The sequence below is a fragment of the Asterias amurensis genome, chromosome 18 (genome assembly GCF_032118995.1).
Source record: "Asterias amurensis chromosome 18, ASM3211899v1".
In the NCBI taxonomy this organism is placed as follows: domain Eukaryota; kingdom Metazoa; phylum Echinodermata; class Asteroidea; order Forcipulatida; family Asteriidae; genus Asterias; species Asterias amurensis.
This window is the reverse complement of record NC_092665.1, coordinates 6730836-6756634: the sequence shown is the minus strand read 5'-3', so window position 1 is coordinate 6756634 and position 25799 is coordinate 6730836. Positions and strand designations below refer to the sequence as shown.

General features: G+C 41.2%; 1 protein-coding gene and 1 long non-coding RNA gene across 2 annotated transcripts; both read left to right on the top strand.

Moving 5' to 3' along the window:
* The first annotated feature begins 1783 nt into the window (after positions 1-1783).
* LOC139950980 (intestinal-type alkaline phosphatase 1-like) lies at positions 1784-8564 on the top strand. The gene is made up of 3 exons (XM_071949808.1): positions 1784-1882; positions 7672-7846; positions 8407-8564. Exons 1-3 carry the CDS (start codon positions 1784-1786, stop codon positions 8562-8564), a joined length of 432 nt encoding a protein of 143 aa, XP_071805909.1.
* A 10710-nt stretch (positions 8565-19274) lies between these two features.
* On the top strand, positions 19275-22091 carry LOC139950242 (uncharacterized). The gene is made up of 3 exons (XR_011787628.1): positions 19275-19907; positions 20287-20429; positions 21350-22091. It is a non-coding gene; the product is annotated as an uncharacterized lncRNA (long non-coding RNA).
* The last annotated feature ends 3708 nt before the right edge of the window (positions 22092-25799 follow it).

The following is a 25799-nucleotide window of genomic DNA, read 5'->3' as shown; positions in this document are numbered from 1 at the left end:
TAAACACATGTTCGATCTTCCACGATTAACTCATTATTATTATATTTGTAAAAACTATATAGTTGCATATTAGTTTATTTAAATCGTTGTCTAAAACATTTAAACGTTTCCGTGTGTTTGTATGTTAGATTTAGATTTCGTACAGCAGGAATCCAGTAAAAGACGTGAAAGGAGAGTCACCATATACTGGACCGTTTACAGCTAAGTGAACTTGATCTCCACGGTGCAGGGGAATCACTGCACTGTTGCTCACATGATGGTATAAACCTGCAGCGTGTACACCCCCTGCAACAATCAGGTTACCGTTCTTCATCAGATTGACAAATAGGTCAGACCTACTTGAAAATTTTAAGACTGAGAACATCAATACGTATACCCCAGGCACATTACACGTAAACGTGCCGCTTATCAAGTTAAAATCAGTCCCTTCCTCTGAAAACAGTAACTCTTCAAAGGGCAGAGTATCCAATAAGGATGGAGAGATGAAGGCGGTATTCTTCACTGCAGTGAAGGCGGACCGTCGCGAACTACATTCACCTGCTTCACCAGTCTGTCCAGCTGGTCCAGGTTCACCTCTCTCCCCCTTCAGACCATTCATCCCAGACAGACCTCGAAGTCCCTTTCTGCCCTGTTGACCGACTCCTTGCTCTCCCTTCAGTCCATGATCCCCTTTAGCGCCTGGCGCACCAACCAGTCCATCTGACCCGATGTCTCCATTTCCCCCGGGCTCACCTGCTTCGCCGGTCTGTCCAGCTGGTCCAGGTTCACCTCTCTCCCCCTTCAGACCATTCATCCCAGACAGACCTCGAGGTCCCTTTCTGCCCTGTTGACCGACTCCTTGCTCTCCCTTCAGTCCATGATCCCCTTTAGCGCCTGGCGCACCAACCAGTCCATCTGACCCGATGTCTCCATTTCCCCCGGGCTCACCTGCTTCGCCGGTCTGTCCAGCTGGTCCAGGTTCACCTCTCTCCCCATTCAGACCATTCATCCCAGACAGACCTAGAGGTCCTTGTTTCCCTGGTTGACCGACTCCTTGATCTCCCTTAAGTCCAGTATCCCCTTTAGCGCCTGGCTCACCAACTAGTCCATCTGACCCCATGTCTCCTTTAGCCCCGGGTTGACCTACCTCACCAGGGGACCCTACAAGCCCTTGACCATGGTTCCCATTTGACCCGGGAATTCCCGGTATACCGGCTGGGCCCCGGCAGCAGGAATTACACGTCGTCTCCGGATCAGGTGAAACTGCTGTTTTAGCCACCATGAACGGAACTTGCAAAATACCAAGAAAAAGGGTCACTGTTGCTATGGTAATCTTCATCTGTAATTTAATAGGATACATAAAACAAACGTTAAAAAACATGCAGCCATAGCAGGCGCTACTCTAGCGGTGACCACCAGTTTTTTGTCAGCTCCTATTTATTCACGTTATCCATGTGTTTGTGGAAGTTGTTTATCGCTACTTTCCACATTAACCACGTTTTAGTCAATTTGTGTTTCGCTGGAATGAGTATGCGTGTGTTAAATTATGTACCTGGCCGTATTGATCGTAAGTGTTATGTTGTGTTGAGCTAAATAATCGCTCCACAAAACAAAGTGGCTACCGCTACACACTTGAGCACCTACTTAGCTTACGGCAGGGTGCCGTTGGCTCGTTTGATCTTCAACCAATGACACCCAAACAACTGTCAGACAATTATAAACAACTTTAAAAGGAGAAAAAGAGGAAATATGGGTGGTGAGGGGAAAGAAATTTAATCAGACCGGTAGAATCTTTCTCCCAACAATGGTATTGTCCATTGCCGTTCCCTATGCCCCCAAATGGATGAGCTCGTTTAATCACATGCGTAAACACAGAGACTCTGGTATCCTTCACCGAGACATTGTTAGACAATACAACCCAGAGTAATGATCTCCATATAGACGGCTTTGGATCTCGGATTCGACTTGACAGAGATTCCAAAATTACAGGGAAGATACAGGGTGGGGCGCGTATGCCTCTATATCAACAAGAGATGGTGCAACACAGTGATTGTTTGAGATAAAACCAACACCCTATACATTGAGCTCATGTCCGTATCACTTCGCTCATTTTATAATCCAAGAAAGATTCCTCAACTTGTCTACATTGTGAGGATTTCTCCTCGTGTAAACAGATACGATATCTACGAATAGTCTAACTACTGCATAGCGCGCAGCAGCGTATTGCATGGTACCTCGACGTTTGAAATAATAACTGCACTTGGCATCACTGTATTCTCCTTCGAACCCAATTAGTGTATACCGATTTCCCAATACGCTGCCACTACTTAATTTCATCAAAAGTGGTAGTGCGGAACACGTCAAATAATTTCGACATAGGTCCAAAGCATAATACAAAGACGTTTATCGGCGTATTTAGGCGTGATCTTAACTTACGGCCCTGTCACACCTTGACGTTTTAGTCAGCGTATGCCGACGTATGACAATTTCTCTTAAACGTTGGCATCCGCTGAACTTTTGATGGACTTTTCAAGTTTGAGCGTATACAAAGCCTATTGATAACGAGTTGGACGTATGCAGACCGTATTAGTAACTTACGTCGAACGTATTTGACGTGTTCCGGATGACCACATAACTTACTAAACTTACTTCTAAACTTACAGCTACCATGTAATGGTGTATTGGCAGAGTTATGTGAATCGGTATATACAATTTGGATTCGCATGAGGATTAATACGATGTCAAGTGCAGTTATTATTTCAATCGTTGAGAGGCACCCTCTTTATAGGCTACTGTATGTGATCGTCGGCAAAACGCTGCCCCCGCGCTCTATGCAATAGTTGGACCATCGTAGAACATAAGTTGTTAACGCCGTCAACACGCTAAGCATTCGTTATGAAAACGCTCTGTGTAAGTTACTTCTACGGTATGCATCCGTCCACCTCCTTATGAATACGCTTCGTATACGCTCAAAATTGAAAAATCCATCGATAGTTCAGCGTATGCCAACGTTTTAGAGAAATTTGCAAACGTCGGCATACGCTGACTAAAACGTCAAGGTGTGACAGGGCCTTCATGAGCCACACGACTTACATCGACGTGTATATCAGCGTGTTTCATCGTGCTCTTAACTTATACAAAGTTATCCATAACTTATTTGACGTACACCAGGGTAGTCGCCAACATTGTCATACGTCGCTATACGCTGGCTTAAACGTCAAGGTGTGACGGGGCCTTCACCCATAATTAATCGACGTACGCCAGCGTACTCGCTAAAATTTTCATACGTTGACATACGATGGCTAAAACGTCAAGTGACAACACCTTAAACAGTGTGCCACCATGTTTTGGCTTACAAAATATGCTGTCATAGTTTTAAACTGTGTCACTATTGTCGTATCAATAATGGAGGATCGTAACAATTTGTCCCCAAACAAGAGGAATCGATATCATGGTAAAATAAAACAATTAATGTTGCATGCTCCGCCGTGACGGGGTCCAGGTTTTGGGTAAACTTTTGGGGAAAACAGCCAAACTCGGCTTCACCTCGGTTGCCCTTCCCCACGTCGGCTGTACAAAACACCGATCACCATAATAATTGTGAAAGTGTTGCATTATGTTCAATCTTGTTTTGTTTTTGTAAAACAAAATAACAAAGTGTTCATGTCACACAATGCCATTTCATCAGTACTTGTTTTTTTTTTTTTTTTGACAGCTTTTGAATGAAGAGTACACACACATTAAAACGAGCAGAATATCATGCACATTCAACTGAAACTGTCTAGGTAAACTTTTATTGCCCACTATTTGAACAAGACAATGTACAGAATACCAGCGGAACATGCTGCTCCAAAACGGGAAATGCAACGGCATTACAGTCTGTACCACCAAACAGTACCACAGTACACTAATGTTGGCAGAGAGCAAGTGACACAAACACTACATGAGAACTTCAGCTGAATACGCTGTTAAAAATAATCCGTCAAAATTACGGTGCTTTGTATACCTGGCAGCCAGGGTGCTAGGTATTAAAAGTGCAGTAAATTTCAAAGTGAAGTTTAGCAAACTACCCCCTCAAGGCACAATTTACAAAAATGCTACTGTGAAATTTACTGCATTTTACCTGGCACCAGCTGCCAGGTAAAGCACCGTAAATGTTACTGCTTTATTGGGTAGAGTGGTGCCCCTTCTTTGACCAAAACTGCAATCTTCTTGAAATAATAGGCTACCCTAAAATACACCGCATGCATCTAGAAGCCAAAGTCCGGGTCCGACAGTATAACGAGAAACACTTACCTTGATGTTGTGTTATTGTAGTACAAACTTTCTCAGTTTCTCTCTTCCGATAAGATGCAAAGTTGTTATGAGCACTGCTGCTGGTGCAGCGCGTTTAAATACTGCTGTATTTTCATTGAAGAGCTCATCAGTCTACTTTGATATTTGATTGACAATCGATGAGCAGCCAATCATAGATACGTGTAAAAGTCACTGACTGAAAGCAGTGACTAACTCTACCATTGGTTTGGACGAGGCTGTATGTTACAATTGTGGATCAATACCGTGTTAAAGTCACTGATTTATGGCAGTGACTTACTCTACCATTGGTTTGAATGATACTGTATGTTGAATGGATACCAATGGTGTAAAACTCTACACTACATGTATGTGTTTAAAGTCACTGATTGAAAGCAGTGACTTACTCTATCACTGGTTTGGATGAGGCTGTATGTTGAATGGATACCAATGGTGTAAAACTCTACACTACATGGTGTATGTGGTAAAGTCACTGATTGAAAGCAGTGACTTACTCTATCACTGGTTTGGTTGAGGCTGTATGTTACCAACGGAGATCAATTTGTACACGCTTTAATGGTATGGTGTTTTTACATGTATATCCGCCCTACTGGGTTGCACTGTGTGATTGCTTCCTGAAGTTCCTGGCCGTTTTCCTTCTATTTCCGCTCAATTGATGTATTTCCCTAATGATTGTGAGTTAAAGTGCAAGTTTATTATCAAAGAAAGAACTGTGTACGCAATATTTATACTGTTCAGATGGATCTCTTTCGTGCTTCCACTCTTTTGAAGTATATGTTTACTAACACTAACTAACTCAGTGGGTTCTTTTTCCCGAAATCGAAATGCAATGACAATTTATTTATAGTAGAGTGCGCCACCAACAGAGCAACATTAAAGGCACTGGACACCATAGGTAATTACTCAACATAATTGCTAGCATAAAGACTTACTTGGTAATGAGCAATGGAGAGATGTTAATAGTATAAAACATTGTTAGAAACTGCTCTCTCTGAAGAAACCTAGTTTTTGAGAAAAGTATTTAAGGTCTCGAGTTGTTAAGGTCTCAAACTGAAGGCATCTGAAAGCACACAACTTGTGCGACGGGGGTGATTTTCCCATTATTCTCTCGCAATTTCGACGACCAATTGAGCTCAAATTAATGTTCAAGGGTTTGTTAATTTAAGAATATGTTGAGATACACCAAGTGGAAAGACTCACTAGTGGTTGAGAGTTACCTATTAATGTGTCCTGCCTTTGCCCTTAAAGGGTATTTTAAAACTGATTTTCAATTGTATTCTTTGTTTTCTCAGAGTATACTACCACCGAAACGCACAAATGCTTTTGGTAAACAAGAATATTCAATGGAGCAAAAACAATCAATACAAACCACAAAAATCAAAAACAATCAAATGAACTTTTGGATGAGATTGAAGTAATTTTGATTGTTTTAAAAAACACGTATGGCAGGATTCCGCCTTGGGCCGGTGTCTCATGGAAATCTGTCCCCGGAGATTCTGTCCCCATCTTGGGCAACTTCTTTGACATAAAGGACTCGTTCATATATTGAAAATCTCAAAATCGTCAAAATGTGCTTAAAGGCAGTGTACACTATTGGTTAATTACTCAAATTAGCATAAAACCTTACTTGGTAACGAGTAAAGGGGAGCTGTTGGCAGTATGAAAGACTGTGAGAAACGACTTTCTCTGAAGAGACGTAGTTTTCGAAAAAGAAGTAATTTTCAACGAATTTGGTTTCGAGACCTCAGAAGTAGATTTTGAGGGTCTCGAAATCAAGCATCTGAAAGCACACAACTTCGTGTTACAAGGGTATTTTTTCTTTCATTATTATCTCGCAACTTCGACGACCAATTGAGCTCTAATTTTTACCGGTTTGTTATTTTATGCATAGTTGAGATACGGCAAGAGTGAACACTGGTCTTTGACAACATTACAAACGGTGTTTACACACATTTGCCCCCAGCTACATTCAGAGTACAGACAAGTTGCAAATGCATATTATGAGAGATTTATACAAACTTTGATCAGGATTTATTTAACACAAGTTTGAACTTACAAGTCCATTCCAATTGTTTTGGGCCTATTCATGTAAACCAAAAATGGCTTTGCTATATTAGTAAGAATAAATTGTGCTAAGTCATAGTCTTGAACATTCGTTTCAAACTGGCGGGGTCGTGGTCGTAGATGAAGGACCCGGCCTGCCTTCGGCTTAGTCTTTTGTTTACGGCCAAATTAACGCGGGGTCCAGTGGGAACGGGGCCTAAGATACTGTTGATTTTAGACAAACGCTTAAGACCTCGTACCACTCCCCTTTTTCATTGTTTTACTTATTGTTATGAACAAACAAATATCTGTAAATGCAGGAGAAGATTGTTGAATAAATAAATAGCATTGAAGAAGTCGAGGGCCCAGTAATTTGATAAATACTCCAAGCATGTCAATGAGAGGCCTACAATTTATTAAGAACGTGTACATTGAGGATCAACTATTTCGAATAGTGCTAAAAAAAACGCCAAGATATTTTGATTTGGTTATCACAATTTACAGTCCATCATTACGGAATCATCAAAACGTGTATGTAATTAGATTGTATGCACATTCAATCGTTAAGGATTTGTAACGCTGATACGCCATCCGCTATTTACGCGGGGAGGGGTGGGGGTAGGGATGGGAGGGGAGGCGTTGGTGAATCCATTATGACGAATCAAGCCGTTATCACAGATTTAAACATCGTTGTTTTTTTCTGGAGGGCTTTCGTAACTATTAGGTTTTCGAGGAGATTTTTTTTAAACAAATCTTATTACAACTCCTCATACAATTATGCTGAAAAACCATAACAGCAAAACAAAGTATACCGACATACAAGGCTGTCGGCCTGACGGCCTCCGCATGCGGTTAGTGGTATGAGTGCGGATGACTTATGTGCACAGTAGTCGTACGATGTGACAGTGTGTATACGGGTGGGTCATGCGGTCTAATCGCACGCACCACGCACAGGGTATACGGGTGGGTTTACAGCGGCGTCTTTTCGGAGCGAATAACGCGACTGCCTTTAGCAAGGCTAGTGTGCCTGATAAGCTTCCCTGGGTCGACCCCGTGGTGCTCACTCGGGTGAACCCCTGACAAGAGCTAATCGAACGAACACACTCACCCTCTCGTGGTGATGGCATGTACCTCAGGTCACCCCAAGTGACCCACTCCACAAGCAGGGCATTGGGGGGGGGGGGGATGGGGGCTGACCCGGATGAGCCCCGTCAAAGCTATTCGAACGTACCGGGCAGATCGGGGTCGACCCAGGGAAGCTAAACGAACGCACCCACTATATTGAGTGCGGAGCATTTAGTCTGAGAATATTTCCTGCACTCTTTCATCCTCTAGACCTACAATACCGATAGGCAAGTACCGGACTCGGCTGGTACGGCTACTGCTTATTTTAGTGGTGTTAAAACCAAGACAGCAGTGATAGGCCAAGACGATTCTGCTATTAAAGGAGATTGTAAATCTAGTCTCAATGCTAATGTGGAGTCTGTTATGATATCTGCTCAAAAGTCTGGTAAGTTTAAAAGAACGTCAACATATTCATATAATGTTTTATAACACACCTCTTGCCTTTTCTGTATTCTGGTTGGCTGAACACGGTCTCGTGGGATGAGCTTAGTCTAGTGATCGGCGCATGTGTTTTGCGGGAACTAGCTCTTTGAAAATAGTGCCCGGTTACAGCGCCCTCTCTTGACTTGAACCGTGAACAGCAACTACAAAACATCCTTTCTTTTCCACGTGTTGTTCTTATTTCACATTTAAGACCGACACAATTCGGTACTAGTGTACGTCTATTCCCCCCTCGGGCATGTTAGTGACCAGAAGAGGTGCCTATTTCCCTTGGCCTTCAGCCTCGGGAAATAGGTCCCTCTTCTGGTCACTCAAAGTCCCTCGGGGGTAGACGTACAATTACCTCATTGCCAGTCAATATGTGTATAATAATTATGATTTACTTTCATTGATTTGTTGTCAAGTGTTTTGTAATAATTTTAATCTTGTGTTCTTGAAATTGTATCGATCGAATATAATATAGCTAATAAATTAGGTTTTCGTTGCTTTGTGTGCTTTCTAAAGGCAAGGCAACGGGATTCGTCAGCACTGCCCGTGTGACACACGCTACCCCTGCCGCACTTCACGCACATTCGCCCCATCGAGACTGGGTGTGTGACTCTGATATACCGCAGAAGGAAACTGACATCGGTTGCATTGACATCGCTCACAGCAACTCATAACACTCGGACAGGATACACAGGTACAATCTGCAACATTGACACAAACCAGTGTTTGCGTTCACTATTCTGAATGTACCGTTTGATTATTCGCCACCCTCTGTCATGGGTGTTATGGTTTTTGAATCAAAGTATCTCACAAACTGACCGGCACTGAAACAGGTAGCTGGAAGCACTCGATATAGAACATAATAGATGTTAAATTAGAACGATATAGAACAGTTAATCAATTTATAGAATTTTTCAAGCGTGCTACATAATGAAAGGTTGGCGAAAGCCATTATTTCAAACTTGTCAGTATCACCTTATGCATGGTGTCCGTTAGCCTTGATCAAGGCGCTACAGCCAGCCGCGACCTGCAAAATCCCAGTCCCCGTCGCTGAGTTCCGCCAGCGCACCCCATACATAACACAGTGCATATAATACGTGTACAGCGTATGTACACACACATACCTACTGTATGTTTGTACATTACATGTACCATCTGTATGGTACACGTATGGTACATCATGAGTACTTTCTAAGTAGCGCCTTGATGGTTTTGTAACTGCCAAAATTTAGGGCGGAGCTCATTATGGTAATATTTACTAACAACCCGTTCTCATTGGTTGTTGGTTGACCTATAAACTCTTGCTGTGATGTCAATCACAACGTTCTGCAAGCACACGCACGTGCTCCGACGTAAACAACAAGCCGTGGCTGCTGTGCAAAAAAATGCAATGGCGGCGGGCGAGAGGAAGAAATCCCTACCCTAAAACAAAGTTGTGTAAATCAATGGTGTATAATTTGCAACAGTAGCCTACATCGTGGCACAACTGCAGAAGCTTTCAACAAGATAAAACAACCAAGTTTAATGCACCAATCATGGATTTAAAAATACGAAGGAAGAAAATGGGACCATACAGTGTGTGAAGTGTGTTTGAGAAAAGTTCAAAAAGTATCAAGGTGTCATGGGTTTCCGGCAATGGCTACTTGGTTAGAATTATGTTGGGCATACCCCATCCCCTTGAAGCACTAACATTTAATAAGATTCTGTTTTCCCCATTTCAGACCAGATGAGATAAGAAACCCAGCTGTTTATTTTGTCTACACATACTATGCGTTACGTTTCTCGCAGTAAATCAAAGTTGGGGATCGAAAATAAATTATGTGTTGGTCAAAAACATACCAGACGGTAGAAGATGGCGTGTGGCTGAACAACAACTACAAGTAAAGATCAATTTCATAAACTAACTCTTGCCATACTACTACACTACAACGTTACACTTATAGTAAAGCAGCTTCCCATTCAGGGACAAATCTACCAGCTACATTGTACTGATGCTAGTCCTCGTGTTATAATGAAACACAAGACAACGGGGCCAATGAACCCCTCCTCACTTTGAAGTTTTTTGACACCGTACCGACCGAGCGAGGCTTGTCCGGCTCACATCGGTAGCCCGAGTACCGTCCGGCAGCGCATTCAGACCCATTATACACCATAGTGACACCACGCTCATGTCCATACAGCTAGCTAGCGTACAGCGTTACACACACAAACATACACACATGGACGTGGCATGATTGCTAGCAGTAATACGTCATTCTCAATCGCGCTTGTGATTGGCCAATGTTTAGAATGACATGCCCAGATCATGCACGCCCTTTTATCGGAATTCCGATAAAGCTGTTACAGACCCATCAAGGCTGTTGTTTGAGCCACGTGTGCGAGGTTGAAAGTAGAAAGACACGACCGTACTCACGACTTCGCTATACAGTTCTCACTGTACAATGTACTGTACATACAATGTACTGTATACATGTACATTGTTCGTGTATGCACAGCGTGCAGACTGCCGAATCGCGCCGGGCCGGGGCACACTACGCCAACAGCCTTGAGTCAAGGCTAGGTGTCCGTCTATTTAAGAAGCAGATTCTTAGAATACCCTTCCTGCTAGTCATTGCTGCATGCCGACCACCAACTTCATGGTACGATCATTTTTATACTAATTCTTCATGAATCTATGCCAGGTTATAATGGGTGGGGGAAGGATGGAAATGTTACCGAGAGAAGCTGCCGACCCAGAGTATCCTAAAGACTCTTCTAAAGCTGGATTTAGAAATGATGGACGAAATCTCATTGGTTTGTAAACCTGATAAAACTTAAACCCAATTATTGATGACTATTGCACCATTTTGCTTTAACAGCTTCTGATCCCATCCAGATTCCATAGAAACCGAGCTACTGAAATCAAAAATGCTGAATTGATAATGGTGAATCAATAATTTGATCGATAATAATTAGTCGATATTGGTGAGTCGATATTTGTAAACCAATAACGACTACTCGATGTTGGTGAATCGAGAATGGTGATTCGATAATATTTGTGAATCAATAACGGTGAACCGATAGTCGTAAAAATATAACTGTGTATCAGAAATGGAGAGTCGATAATGGGAAAAGATAATGTTGAAACGACCATGGTAAATCAATATTGGTAAGTCGATAATGGTGAATCGATAACTGTCCATGAGCCACAAGGCGCTGACATTACCACAGAGACAGCATGGTGCGTTTTTACAAATCAAAAATTATGTATGATGTATACTTTACATGTAATTTAGTACTATTAGTTACGTTTCACTCCTAAGCCAGGAGCTTTGTAAATTATATGTAAGTAACATCATACATAATTTTGGATTTGTAACAACGAATCTTTAATTTAATATACTTCCGCAATCCAGATGAACTTATTTAATGGTAATGAATCTATTCGTCTTATTTTTTTTATTTTTTTTTTTTATTTTTTTGTTCTGTTTAAAGTTTGTTTTCTTGTAGAAGTATCTCTCATCGAAATAGTTGCACTTGATCAAACCTTGACTTTATAGATGTTTTCAAGATAGTTATAGTTCCACAGCATTTAGTTTTCTTTCGGTCACATGAAGCTCTTAACAATCAAGTAAAGGATTTATTTCACTCAATGTTTTACAATAATGTTTTGTTTAAGACGAATGGCAAGCAGGTAAAGACAAGACAAACAGCAAGTACGTGTGGAATTTGGAACAATTTAAAGACGTCAATCCACTTGAAACTGACAACCTTTTAGGTGAGTTGTTGTTTCATGTACCAATTTGAACAAGTACAATCAATCGTCTGTATGGCACAGCCAACCAAGGTATGTCGTTTGGAACATGATTTTGCCTACAACCCTTGCGCCTCATCTATACTGAGCTAAATGTACATGTACGTACATGATGTGGGGTTGTGTCACTTATTGGCACGGGCTTTAGGCTAGATGCCGCACGTCGTCACTTACAAACTGTGGTGACATTAGACGTTTAGACGTAGGCTACCATAGTTGCCGTATATTGAGAGTTAAAGTCACCTGGAAGTGGTATTTTTTCAAAATAAAGCTTTTGTCACTAATATATGTGTTTTGATGAGTTGAATGTGAATAAACAGTTAACTAAGGTTTTAAAAAATCAGTTCTTATGTTATTTACAAATTTAAGAGTAGACCCCGACCCGAGAGGGCGCTGTTCGTGACGTCACTCGAGGCAGACTTTGCCTGTAATGCGTAGAGTAAACACAATTGCAAAGTACATGTACGGACCAAGTCGTGAGTTTTTACGTTAAAAAAAAAAAAAAAAATGTTTTTTTCCGGCAATGCCGACCAGGTGATTGCTGCTGAATGCAGAAAAAAAACTTTTTGAAATGTACCAACTCATGACTTGGACGTACATGTACTTTGCACGTGTGTTTACTATACGCTTTGCAGGCAAAGTCTGCCTTGAATGACGTCACAAAAGGGGTAGGCGGAGTCAGCCCCCCAAACAACTTTATATATTTTTTAAACATATAAATCGTGACAAACAATTACTAAAAGCAATGTTTTATTGTTCGTAAGCATATACTCTTATGTTTGAAAGAAAAACAATTCTATTTCCAGGTGACTTTAAGTTTTATATTCCAGCAAACCTAATTCGGTTTTACCCCATTACATTACTTTTTTTTCACTTTTTTTTATTTTTTATATTTTTTATATCACAATATTTCGTACAATCTGTGTCCGTCTTATTAGAGAGGTTTCGCAGAGTCGCGGATACGAATACGCATACAGATATCGAACCGTACGCGTTCGAGTCAAGTGAGCTGTGTAGTTTTGTTTTGCAAAATTCTAACGAATACCCTCAACTTGAGGCTCAAGAGGGCGCTATTAACCAAATGTACAGTACATAAAAACTCCACAGCCTATTTGCACCACTGTGAACAAAGAGGGCGCATGATTCAAATCATTCGCGTTTCTGGCGTGCCCGCAGCTGGACGTGAACTGGCTCGTCTCCGGTTGGAGGATCAGAAACCATAGAGGCCTTATTGAGCGCAATATTCTGAAGGGATTTCGGGTGATGTATACAATTATTCATGTAGTAAAGTGGCTAAGGGTATAACCCCGAAAAGGTACATGTTTTATTCGGGGTATTTCCGCCGTGTTACAGCTGTAATGTATCACTGTGGCACTACTTTATGATCGGCTCATGAATATATATATAGTGCACAGTCCATGTATGTATACCAGGTCAAAGGTTATGTGAATAAACCACTTCTCAAAATGGCAGCTATTCTGTGCTAGACTACTCTGACACTTAAGTATTTCTCCACGTAAATACACCACAACTGGCGACGAGGATGGGATTATTAGCCTGCTATGTTAAAGATCTAAGTATTGTGATATTAAGAGTACAAATTTAATGTACAAATTCGCCAGGGTAGCTGCATAAAATGTGGAAATTTGGAGTGAATATTGATCCGTTTTACAACACCAGTGAGGGTATGTACATATACACATAGACTGAATCTGACAGTTCATCTCTACTCGTGTGGCGTACGCATTGCCGATTGCTGTTACATGTAATTCTGTGAACTTGAGCTACCATTCTAGATCATGGCTTCATCAATGATTGGCAAAATTGATCCCTTTGATGGGACAGAGGAAGACTGGCCTACATATATTGAAAGGCTTGAACAATATTTTGATGTGAACTCAATCCCAGCAGCCAAGAAAGTGCCTGCACTTATCAGCCTTATTGGACCAAAGACGTATGGGCTCTTGAAAAATTTAACTACGCCAAACAAGCCATCCACAAAGACATACAAGGAGTTAGTTGAAATTTTATCACAACACTTGTCACCCAAGCCGCTTGTCATCGCTGAACGTTTTCGTTTCCACAAGCGAGAACAACTTGAGGGTGAGAGTGTCAGTACTTACCTCGCTCAACTCCGACGGTTTGCTGAACATTGCAATTTTGGTGACTATTTGAATGATGCCCTCCGTGACCGATTTGTGTGTGGGTTACGGGCAGGAAGTATCCAGAAGCGACTGCTCGCTGAGGCAAAACTAACACTAAACAAAGCCTTGGAAATGGCCACTGCAATGGAAACAGCTGCTAAGGATGCAGTTGAGCTTCGTCAGCAGTTAAAACCTGATTCTACTGTTCACAAATTTAATGTGAAATCACGCTCCCAATCTTCAACTTCATGCTACCGCTGTGGAAGGTCAAATCACAGCCCAGATCAGTGTCGATTTAAAGACGCAACTTGCCATTCCTGTGGGAAACCAGGCCACATTGCGCCTGCATGTCGTTCAAAGCCACCACAGACCCCTTCGAACAAAACGTTCAAACCTAATCCAAACAGACGTAAGCATACTTACCAGGGGAAGGCGCAGTCAACAAAAGTCATGGAGAACATTCCAAATGATGAACAGGAGGATGATGAAATTTTTATCGGAAGAGTCAATATCAACAATGTAAATTCTCGGTGTGACATGAGCACAGCGATATGGGTCACACCGAAAGTCAACAATATCCCGATCACCATGGAAGTTGATACAGGATCTGCCATTTCGATCATTTCAATGGCTGACTATCGAAAACTCTTACCGACAGTAACTCTGCAACCATCAAAAGTAAAGTTGCAAACATATACAGGAGAAAGAGTTTCCCCTGCAGGATTGCTGACAGTACATGTCCAGTACAAAGAACAGAGTTGTACACAGAAACTGTACGTTGTCGAAGGAGGTGGTCCTCCCCTCTTCGGTCGTGATTGGCTCGCTACAGTAAAATTGGACTGGCCAAGTATTTTAGCCATGAGAACCTCCTCCATGGATATGAGAGACACTCACCTCAACTCGCTGCTCAAGAAACATGAGCAGCTATTCAGTGATAAAGTTGGTGAGTTACAAGGCATTAAAGGGAAACTAACGCTCAAAGACAATTCGTCCCCCGTATTTCTCAAAGCAAGACAAGTGCCATATGCACTGCGACCTAAAGTTGAGATGGAACTAGAAAGACTGGAACGTGAACATATAATAACTCCAGTTGCCACAAGTCAATGGGCAACGCCTATCGTACCAGTTCCAAAGAAAAACGGCGGAGTTCGAATTTGCGGTGATTTCAAGGTTACAGTCAATGCGAACTTAAAGATTGACTATTACCCCTTGCCTAAAATTGAAGATGTATTTGCAACACTCGCAGGTGGACAAAGATTTAGCAAGCTTGATTTGACTCAAGCATATCTACACATGGTTATGGAGGATGAGTCAAGTAAATTGTTGACTCTCAACACACACAAGGGACTTTTTCAGATGCATCGCCTTGCATTTGGAGTAGCATCCGCCCCAGCCATATGGCAGCGTACTATGGAGCAAATCCTCCAAGGAATTCCAGGTGTGCAGTGCATACTTGACGACATGATTGTGACAGGTCGTGATGATAGAGAGCATCTTCACAACCTCGAGCGAGTCCTCGATGTTCTTGATGACCGCGGATTAAAACTCAACAAGTCAAAGTGTGAGTTCTTCAAGAAACGCGTTGTCTTCTGTGGGCATGAGATTGATGCTGAGGGACTACATAAGACTCAGGACAAAGTCAACGCAGTGAACAATGCCCCACAACCAACCAATGTCAGCCAAATGCGCTCATTCCTTGGGCTCATCAATTACTACCACCGCTTTCTACCGAATTTGGCCACTATACTGCACCCACTCAACAGACTGCTTGAGAAGAATAAACCATGGGTTTGGACTGCAGACTGTGAAAATGCATTCAACAAGGCCAAAACTCTGATCACTTCTAAGGAAGTTTTGACACATTACAACCCAGATCTACAGGTGAAGTTAGCTTGTGATGCCTCACCATATGGGTTGGGTGCTGTGATGTCTCACGTTATGCAAGATGGATCTGAGCGGCCAATCGCATACGCATCACGCACACTATCTTCGGCAGAACGTAACTATTCACAGATTGATAAGGAAGCCTTAGCACTGATATGGGGTGTTAAAAATTCCATAACTATCTCTATGGAGGGAAATTCACGCTGGTTACAGACCATCAACCGCTCACATCCATATTCAACCCTGCAAAGAGCATTCCTGCGACTTCCGCGTCACGATTGGTGATATACGCGATATTTCTTGGGAGTCATGACTATGACATTGAATACAAAAATACAGCGAAGCATTGTAATGCCGATGGACTGTCGAGATTGCCATTGCCAGAGGTCACTCATGAGTACAGTGACCCAGATAATCTTCTCTATGTCTCACAACTCGAAATTTTGCCAGTGATATCTTCACAAGTAGCTCGGGAGACAGCATATGATTTGACAGTCGCCCAGGCTCGTGAGTATACCATGAAAGGGTGGCCTCACACTCACGACTCCGTCCTTGCACCATTTCATACACGCAGAAATGAACTCTCTGTACATGAGGGATGCCTTATGTGGGGACTACGCGTCGTAATTCCGTCCAAGCTACGCAAGAAAGTCCTTGATGAGTTACATTCAGGGCACCTCGGTGTTGTGAAAATGAAAACACTCGCACGAGGCTATGCTTGGTGGCCTGGGATTGATCATGATATTGAACAAATTGCCAAAGGATGCTCTGGATGCCAAAGAGTTCAGCGTAATCCAACTTCAGCACCACTCCATACATGGGAATGGCCAACGACCCCATGGCAACGCATCCATATTGATTATGCCGGACCGTTCCTTGGACAAATGTACCTAGTGGTCGTTGATGCACACTCAAAATGGCCAGAGGTTGTGTGTACCAAATCATCGAACACAACTCAGACCATTGATTTTCTTCGTGACATTTTCTCACGCAATGGAGTTCCCGAACAGCTTGTTAGCGATAATGGGCCCCAGTTCACGTCTGAGGAATTCCAAATTTTCCTCAAGAGCAATGGTATCAAACACATCCGATCTGCTCCGTACCATCCAGCAACCAATGGGCTGGCTGAACGATTTGTACAGACTTTTAAGCAAGCTCTAAAATCTATGGCGGGGGAGAAAGGATCAACATCAGCAAAACTCGCTAACTTTCTTCTTGCTTACAGAAGTGCACCTCACAGTACAACAGGACAATCGCCTGCTGTGCTATTCATGAAGCGACAGCTTAGATCTCGCTTGGATATTTTGAAACCGGATATTCACCGCCGTGTTAGTGACAAACAAACGGACCAGACAGCTGCACATAGTTCCGCTAGTACAACACGAGAGCTTCAGGTTGGACAGACAGTCTCAGTTCGCGATTATCGAGGCAGAGAAAAGTGAATTCTTGGTGTTGTGCACTCTCGAAACGGTCCCCTGTCGTATGAAGTGCGCGTAGGGCCAGATATGATTTGGCGCAGACATATCGACCAGATTTTGGATTCTGATACAGGTGTTACCCCTGACATTGATCAACCACAAGAACTAGCACCATAGATAGCGACAACTCCATCAACAGGCGCGCAACCCTCTTATGATGAAGAGACACAAAACCCTAAAACTAAACATTGATTTTGAAACAACATTTTCTCCAATAATGTTACTAAGTCCATATTATTCGGTACGCATTTCAAACTACTTTCATTTTGTTGTTTAGGTTAATAGGTTTTTTAAATCATCGTTGTGATATTTGGGGACGTCAACAAAGCAGAGCTGCAAATAAAGTTCAACTGATTCATAAAAGATTGGGGCGAAACTACCGCTTCGTCAGTTCGTGAAACATTACCATGTGAATGATATTTTTCTTTACACTAGTTTTACGAAGTGACAAAATAGTACGCGCACCACAGTTCGTAAAACCTTCACGCAGTACACTCTCTTAATTCTAACGATTGAAAATTCCAATCTTTGAAGCGATTGAGTCTTATAGATTGAATTTAGACTGAAAACAATTGAAAACGCTTGAAATTCCCGTCTTGCGCAAAATCCAAGTCCCAATCGTGAAAAAGATTGAAAGCCGTCTCAATTTTGTGTCAATCTATAATGCGATTGAAAACTTGAACCAATCAAAAGGCTGCATTAACAAATAAATTGAGAAATCGGACCAATAAAAAACAAAACCACTAATCACGTGACGAAGAATTTCGGTCACAATTTCTTTTTTAACTGCCGCCATTTGTGTTTGTGTGTGTGTGTGTGAGTGAATTCGCACATTAATGTGCAGCAAATACCAGTAAAAATGGCTTGATCTCCGCGGAATTCTAGGGCCGGGGACGGAGAAAGATGGCAGTGCTTCTGCTTCGTTACCGCGTAACTAACTGAAGTAAGTAGGATTTGAAACTTTGCATGGTGGAGAAAAGATATAGAAGAGTTTGCGGTAACACCATGTAATAACAATCTCTAAATGAGTTGGGGTGGTTCTGAAAAGAACCGTTGCTGCATGCTGCTTAAGTACTAGGTGGTGGATCAGCGGTGATGCACGAAGGCGGGAAATGTAGGCGGGAAGTGAACTCGATGATGCGTGGTGAAACCTGTTGTGGAGCCTTGGGGGTTGTGTGGGGGGTGTGTGCTCACTGAACCGTGTCAGTAGGAACCAAAGATTATAGAGCGCCGCAAGGCGCAAGATGCGGAACTCGGGCTGAAATGTGAAATCCCACTGGATACCATTTCGGCAAGTAACTCTTTTGATACAACAAAAGATCAGTGCAGTTCAGTGCAGACAATGACCATTCCTATCAATGGGAAACAAAACATTCACTTGCTGAAATGGCGCCCATGCGTATTTCACGTTCCAACAATAGATAAAGCTTCAGTTCCGCATCTTGCGCCTTGCGGCGCTCTATAATCTTTGGTAGGAACAAGCACAGGGGATGGTGAGGGTGTGGGGCCTAGGTGACTGAGGGTATAGATGACCCAAAGCAGTCTAATGGTTGGGGCCTAGGGGGTGACTGTGGATATAGAAGATCCATTGGTCGGGAGAAGGGGGAGCCAGATGTCGCTGATGTGGAAGCCGATGTCTTGGGGTACGGGGACGTGTCATGCTTGTGGATCTCGATGGCCTCTCTAATGCGTCTAGGGTGCCACGCCTGGATGGGAGCGATGATTTCAGCAGCATCCCAGTTCACTCGGTGGTCAGCGATGTGGGAATGCTTGACGATGGCGGATTTACTGAAGTAAAAGACCCGTTGATGTACGCCGTGAGCAAGATACAGTCACGTTTGGAGTTCGACCATGATTCGACGACGAGGCAAAACCGTGTTTTGGAATGTGAGTACTGTTTGTGTAGGTAAACCTATACATTTTGATTTTGTAAATATTGCCACCATGTACAGGCCTACGAATGTTACTTTTTGTTCTAAGTTTAACCATGGAGGTAGAAATAACGCTTTTGGCAGAAAAACCACTACAGAGTAGCTCAGTAATAAACACCGCTGTCGACAATACACGACTTTCCCTGTGGTAGTATTATAAAATGTTTAGTGTTGAGTACGTACGTTACGACAGCTGTGTGTTCCTTGTTGTTGATGCAGTGTACACACGTAAGTCAAGTCATGTCAAGTTTAGCCCCATAAATCGGTCCAATCCACTATCAAGGATACGGAGTGGATTGGACCGATTTATGGGGCTAGTCAAGTTGAGCTTCTCCTATCCTAGTTTTCCTTTCAAAAATCGTAGGCATTATTTATTATGTGCTGTCCTTTTCTTACTTGGTTTTATTTAGCATGGTTTTATTTCGTTCAAGGTCAGTCACAAAATAATAATAATGAATTTATTTTAAAACAACAAAAATGTACAAACATGACAGATCAGATGCCGAAAGCGGAAAAAAGTAAACAATAGTTCAAGATGGCGGCGCCCATGGTTACCATGTAGGGCATACTTTGTCAACTCTCAACATGTTGTTCAAAAACTTCCTTCCACCTTGTTATCTCCTTACCTCTATATATAATAATATAAGACTAAAGAGTCAATGTGATTCATCCATGATGAATCTCAAACAGTACTCAGGCTGAGCATAATTATTACTTATTAAAAACTTATTATTTGAATTTATTTTTCAGAGATTACAGGTTTCCAAGACTATCCAGAGCTGAGTTGGTAAGATAATCATTTGTGTTGACATAGTTTTCAAGATGATAGAATGGGGAGGGGGTGGTCATCAGTAATGGCTCAGGCTAGGAAATTGAAAGACCAAGCCCCTCACCGGATGTTATTACCACACCCAGCAGTTATTTAAATCACCAAATAAGGTTTCATATAAAGTGTTGTTTCGGTTTTGATCAAGTTTCTGTAGTGACTTTTCTGTTAATCTTATTTGTACCTTCATATTTATTTTAAAATGCAATGCATTTCTGTGTTAGTTGTAGGTTGCATCTGTTTCTTAATTACACTATTCTGGAAGTAAAAATAACATAATCTTTATACTCTCTTTTCATCTTAATTTAAAGTTGCAAGTGCGTTACATTTTGTCCTACAGATCAACTTAGAACCTGGACTCCTGTTAAAGAAGAGCAAGACAATTTTATTACTATTAAGTGGAGTGGTGTTTGAGATGCACTAATTGAAATTGGGAAGAATGAATATCAAGTAGTGCAAGAGCATCTTTCGAGGATGGAAACAGTAAGTAACGTAGCGGCGTAATTAGCCTGCGGGCAACTAGTGAATTTTACTATTTGACTAGTCGCGCCTCAAATAGTTACGACTTCAACACAAGACGTAACCTGCGATTGGGAATGTGGAGTGAATTTTGACGGCACATCCCTGTTTTCGCTGGAAATGTTTTGCAAGAGTTGAACACATTTCAACTGGTGCAAATTATTTGTTGTGCATTTGTGACGTCGACATTTGTGTCGAATTCGCAGGAAGTATGAAATGGGGCTTAATCAAATTTAGATTTGGGTATAGTTGATGCATTTTAAGTTATCACTTGTGCACTCGTGGAAAATGGAAAAATATAGCGCTTCTGCGTCCCTTATCCAACGAGGCTGAAGGCCGAGTTGGATAGGACGCAGAAGCGCTATATTTTTTCTGTATTCCATGAGCGCGCTTGTGATATCAAATTTATTTTCAAGCAAACTTCAAGCAATGCATACGATGATCAGCATTTGATGCAAAAGCACCACTTTTGAATGTACATTAAGTTCTTTTATCTTCAAGTACGCACTAATCCTCCAATCAGATTCGCAGAATGGAGTGGTGATAAAAACCTATATTGCACGGCTAATATCACTACCTGCGTATTGTGTGTTCGATGTCATGCGCCAAGTTTGCTTGAAGATAAATCAGTATCACACGCGCGCTCGTGGAAATACGGAAAATATAGCGCTTCTGCGTCCCATATCAACTCACGCAGAAGCGCTATATTTTCCGTATTCCGCTCCGGCTTGTGTGATAACTAAGCTGTACAATTTGCCTACAGCTTATAAGAACGCTTTTTTGAGTAACAAAAAAGATTGATTTCACACAAAACCTGCTAATTTTTTGTCACCATTCTGTGCAACCTTTAATAGTGTGTACACTTTGTTTCTTTTATTTCCCAGAGGATCTATCTGTGTGGACTCGGTTCCCTGGTATACTTGCTGCATAGATCAGTAAACAAGAACCAGTCCAAATATGGATCGTGCAGCAGTAGCAGCAGATCGAGTGCCTTGTGGCACCTCATTCTTAACAAACCAGTAGGTACTTGCTGTTTGTCTGCATATGAACTTTGTCAGACAGTCTTTAATTCAGTTAGGAAAAAAACTATTGACATAGATATGGCCAGGTTATCTCCATCTGTGTTACCATGATGTTTGGTGTAGTGATAAGCCTCCTTAAAGTACTCAAGACCTCAATAAAACAAGTTAAAACCCTGCATTATTGACTCATTAACGTTTGTTGGAACTGCTGAGAGTGTATAATTAAAACATGATTTTTTTTGGAAAAATAATCTTCAATTTTTAGAATTTTGAACTTTTTAATAATATTATTTTACTATTGTGTTGTGGCCAATGGGATTGAGAATAAAAGTAAAATGGTTTGGGGCATAGGTTGGTTCAAAAAGGTAAACGATGAACATTTTGTTTTGATCTATTGTTTGTTTAAATTATTGCAACAAAATGCTCACTACAATTTGTGTACAGAGCGAGCATCAACATGGGAGCTTTTAATTGTTTTGTTCATCCCCTGCTCCCTGTTTAAACTATTCCTCAAAAAGAGTTTGTCGAAATGATCTTTTTGGAGCTTAACATGAGAAATATTTAGTTGGTAATATAAAAGTATTGGACTTAAAAAACAGTTCAAAACTGAGGGGAGTTTTTTTTACTGAAATTGAATTAAGTGAAGTCGGTGAAGTCAGTGAAAAGTAGCTTAGCACAGCAAAATCGTGGTTTCCAGCAAAGAAACCATCTCACATGTACCATTTTTTACTGGTACCCTGTACAATTTTGCTACGCAGAAAACTGTTAAGCAATTCGTTGTCTAAGCAGCTTTATGAAATTGGGCCTAAGTAATTAATCAAGATCATTAACCCATTTCAAGCAATTAATAGCTGGGGACTGCCTAAACTTAATTGTAATTTACTGTGTTACTTGAATTGAATGTATTTATTGAGTTTAATGTACTGAATCGAATTGAATTGAATTAAAGCAACAATGCATTGGATTAAGAGTACTGTTCTGTGGACATGGAATTTTTGTTAAATTGTACAACTTGTGTATGTTGACTTCCAATACTGAATTGGACTGAGAATTTTCAATCTATTTTATAATGATTGAAAATTTCGAACTATTTTCAATCTTTTAATGATTGAACATTTCAAACTATTACATTGAAATAGTTCAATCTCAGTCAAGATTGAATTTTTTTCAATCCAAATTCGATTGAAAATTTATTGAAATATTCAATCTAATAGTTTGAAATTCCAATCGTTTTTAGATTGAAAATTTTCACTCTAAATAAAGATTGATTTTCAATCCGGACAGATTGTACCCCAACGGCAATCTGTGAAAGATTGACAATTCAATCTAATAGATTGCGTGCACAGTAAAAAAATGCTTTTACGAACCGAAAGAGTTAATTACTTTTAATTATCTCAATTCAAACTAAAGTACCGATAAAATATTCACGTGTTCTGTTAAAAGTAAACCCTTTGCAACCATCCTGGAAATTTTTGCAAGAAATTGTGAGTATAAACCTCTAAAATTTAGCGTTTCAATACTCCCATTTCGTAAAACCTGATTTTCTCGTAACCCATATTTCATCTGAAGTGGCTGTTTTGTTGGTTCGTAAAGAGCGACGATATATTTTGCTTTAAAAAGAACTCTTCTTGCAACACTCATTTAATAACACTTTTTTTGAAGGCTTCTTTAATACAATAACACTTTTTAGAAGGCTTCTTTAATACATGCATTAACTAACGCAATATTTTACTGATTTGGCTGGTATATACAGTAACACTCGTAACTCAAACTTATGGGACGAATATAATAGTTTATCTTGTTATTTTATTTTATTTTATTTTTACTCTTTTATAATAATAATAATAATAACAAATTCTTATATAGCGCATTTCACAATAACCGTATCAATGCGCTTACTGAGTGCCCTGGTCATAGGACCAATAACAGTCCCTTTTTAATGTTTCTCAGCTCCCTGGGGAGTATTATTATTATTAATATTATTATTATTATTATTACTATTAATATTATTTGTACATATATATTGTTTTTTTTATATATATATATATACTTTTTTTTTTTTTTTTGGGGGGGGGGGGGGTATTTATTTATTTTTTTTTTTGGGGGGGGGGGTGGTGATGCCTCACCATATGGGTTGGGTGCTGTGATGTCTCACGTTATGCAAGATGGATCTGAGCGGCCAATCGCATACGCATCACGCACACTATCTTCGGCAGAACGTAACTATTCACAGATTGATAAGGAAGCCTTAGCACTGATATGGGGTGTTAAAAATTCCATAACTATCTCTATGGAGGGAAATTCACGCTGGTTACAGACCATCAACCGCTCACATCCATATTCAACCCTGCAAAGAGCATTCCTGCGACTTCCGCGTCACGATTGGTGATATACGCGATATTTCTTGGGAGTCATGACTATGACATTGAATACAAAAATACAGCGAAGCATTGTAATGCCGATGGACTGTCGAGATTGCCATTGCCAGAGGTCACTCATGAGTACAGTGACCCAGATAATCTTCTCTATGTCTCACAACTCGAAATTTTGCCAGTGATATCTTCACAAGTAGCTCGGGAGACAGCATATGATTTGACAGTCGCCCAGGCTCGTGAGTATACCATGAAAGGGTGGCCTCACACTCACGACTCCGTCCTTGCACCATTTCATACACGCAGAAATGAACTCTCTGTACATGAGGGATGCCTTATGTGGGGACTACGCGTCGTAATTCCGTCCAAGCTACGCAAGAAAGTCCTTGATGAGTTACATTCAGGGCACCTCGGTGTTGTGAAAATGAAAACACTCGCACGAGGCTATGCTTGGTGGCCTGGGATTGATCATGATATTGAACAAATTGCCAAAGGATGCTCTGGATGCCAAAGAGTTCAGCGTAATCCAACTTCAGCACCACTCCATACATGGGAATGGCCAACGACCCCATGGCAACGCATCCATATTGATTATGCCGGACCGTTCCTTGGACAAATGTACCTAGTGGTCGTTGATGCACACTCAAAATGGCCAGAGGTTGTGTGTACCAAATCATCGAACACAACTCAGACCATTGATTTTCTTCGTGACATTTTCTCACGCAATGGAGTTCCCGAACAGCTTGTTAGCGATAATGGGCCCCAGTTCACGTCTGAGGAATTCCAAATTTTCCTCAAGAGCAATGGTATCAAACACATCCGATCTGCTCCGTACCATCCAGCAACCAATGGGCTGGCTGAACGATTTGTACAGACTTTTAAGCAAGCTCTAAAATCTATGGCGGGGGAGAAAGGATCAACATCAGCAAAACTCGCTAACTTTCTTCTTGCTTACAGAAGTGCACCTCACAGTACAACAGGACAATCGCCTGCTGTGCTATTCATGAAGCGACAGCTTAGATCTCGCTTGGATATTTTGAAACCGGATATTCACCGCCGTGTTAGTGACAAACAAACGGACCAGACAGCTGCACATAGTTCCGCTAGTACAACACGAGAGCTTCAGGTTGGACAGACAGTCTCAGTTCGCGATTATCGAGGCAGAGAAAAGTGAATTCTTGGTGTTGTGCACTCTCGAAACGGTCCCCTGTCGTATGAAGTGCGCGTAGGGCCAGATATGATTTGGCGCAGACATATCGACCAGATTTTGGATTCTGATACAGGTGTTACCCCTGACATTGATCAACCACAAGAACTAGCACCATAGATAGCGACAACTCCATCAACAGGCGCGCAACCCTCTTATGATGAAGAGACACAAAACCCTAAAACTAAACATTGATTTTGAAACAACATTTTCTCCAATAATGTTACTAAGTCCATATTATTCGGTACGCATTTCAAACTACTTTCATTTTGTTGTTTAGGTTAATAGGTTTTTTAAATCATCGTTGTGATATTTGGGGACGTCAACAAAGCAGAGCTGCAAATAAAGTTCAACTGATTCATAAAAGATTGGGGCGAAACTACCGCTTCGTCAGTTCGTGAAACATTACCATGTGAATGATATTTTTCTTTACACTAGTTTTACGAAGTGACAAAATAGTACGCGCACCACAGTTCGTAAAACCTTCACGCAGTACACTCTCTTAATTCTAACGATTGAAAATTCCAATCTTTGAAGCGATTGAGTCTTATAGATTGAATTTAGACTGAAAACAATTGAAAACGCTTGAAATTCCCGTCTTGCGCAAAATCCAAGTCCCAATCGTGAAAAAGATTGAAAGCCGTCTCAATTTTGTGTCAATCTATAATGCGATTGAAAACTTGAACCAATCAAAAGGCTGCATTAACAAATAAATTGAGAAATCGGACCAATA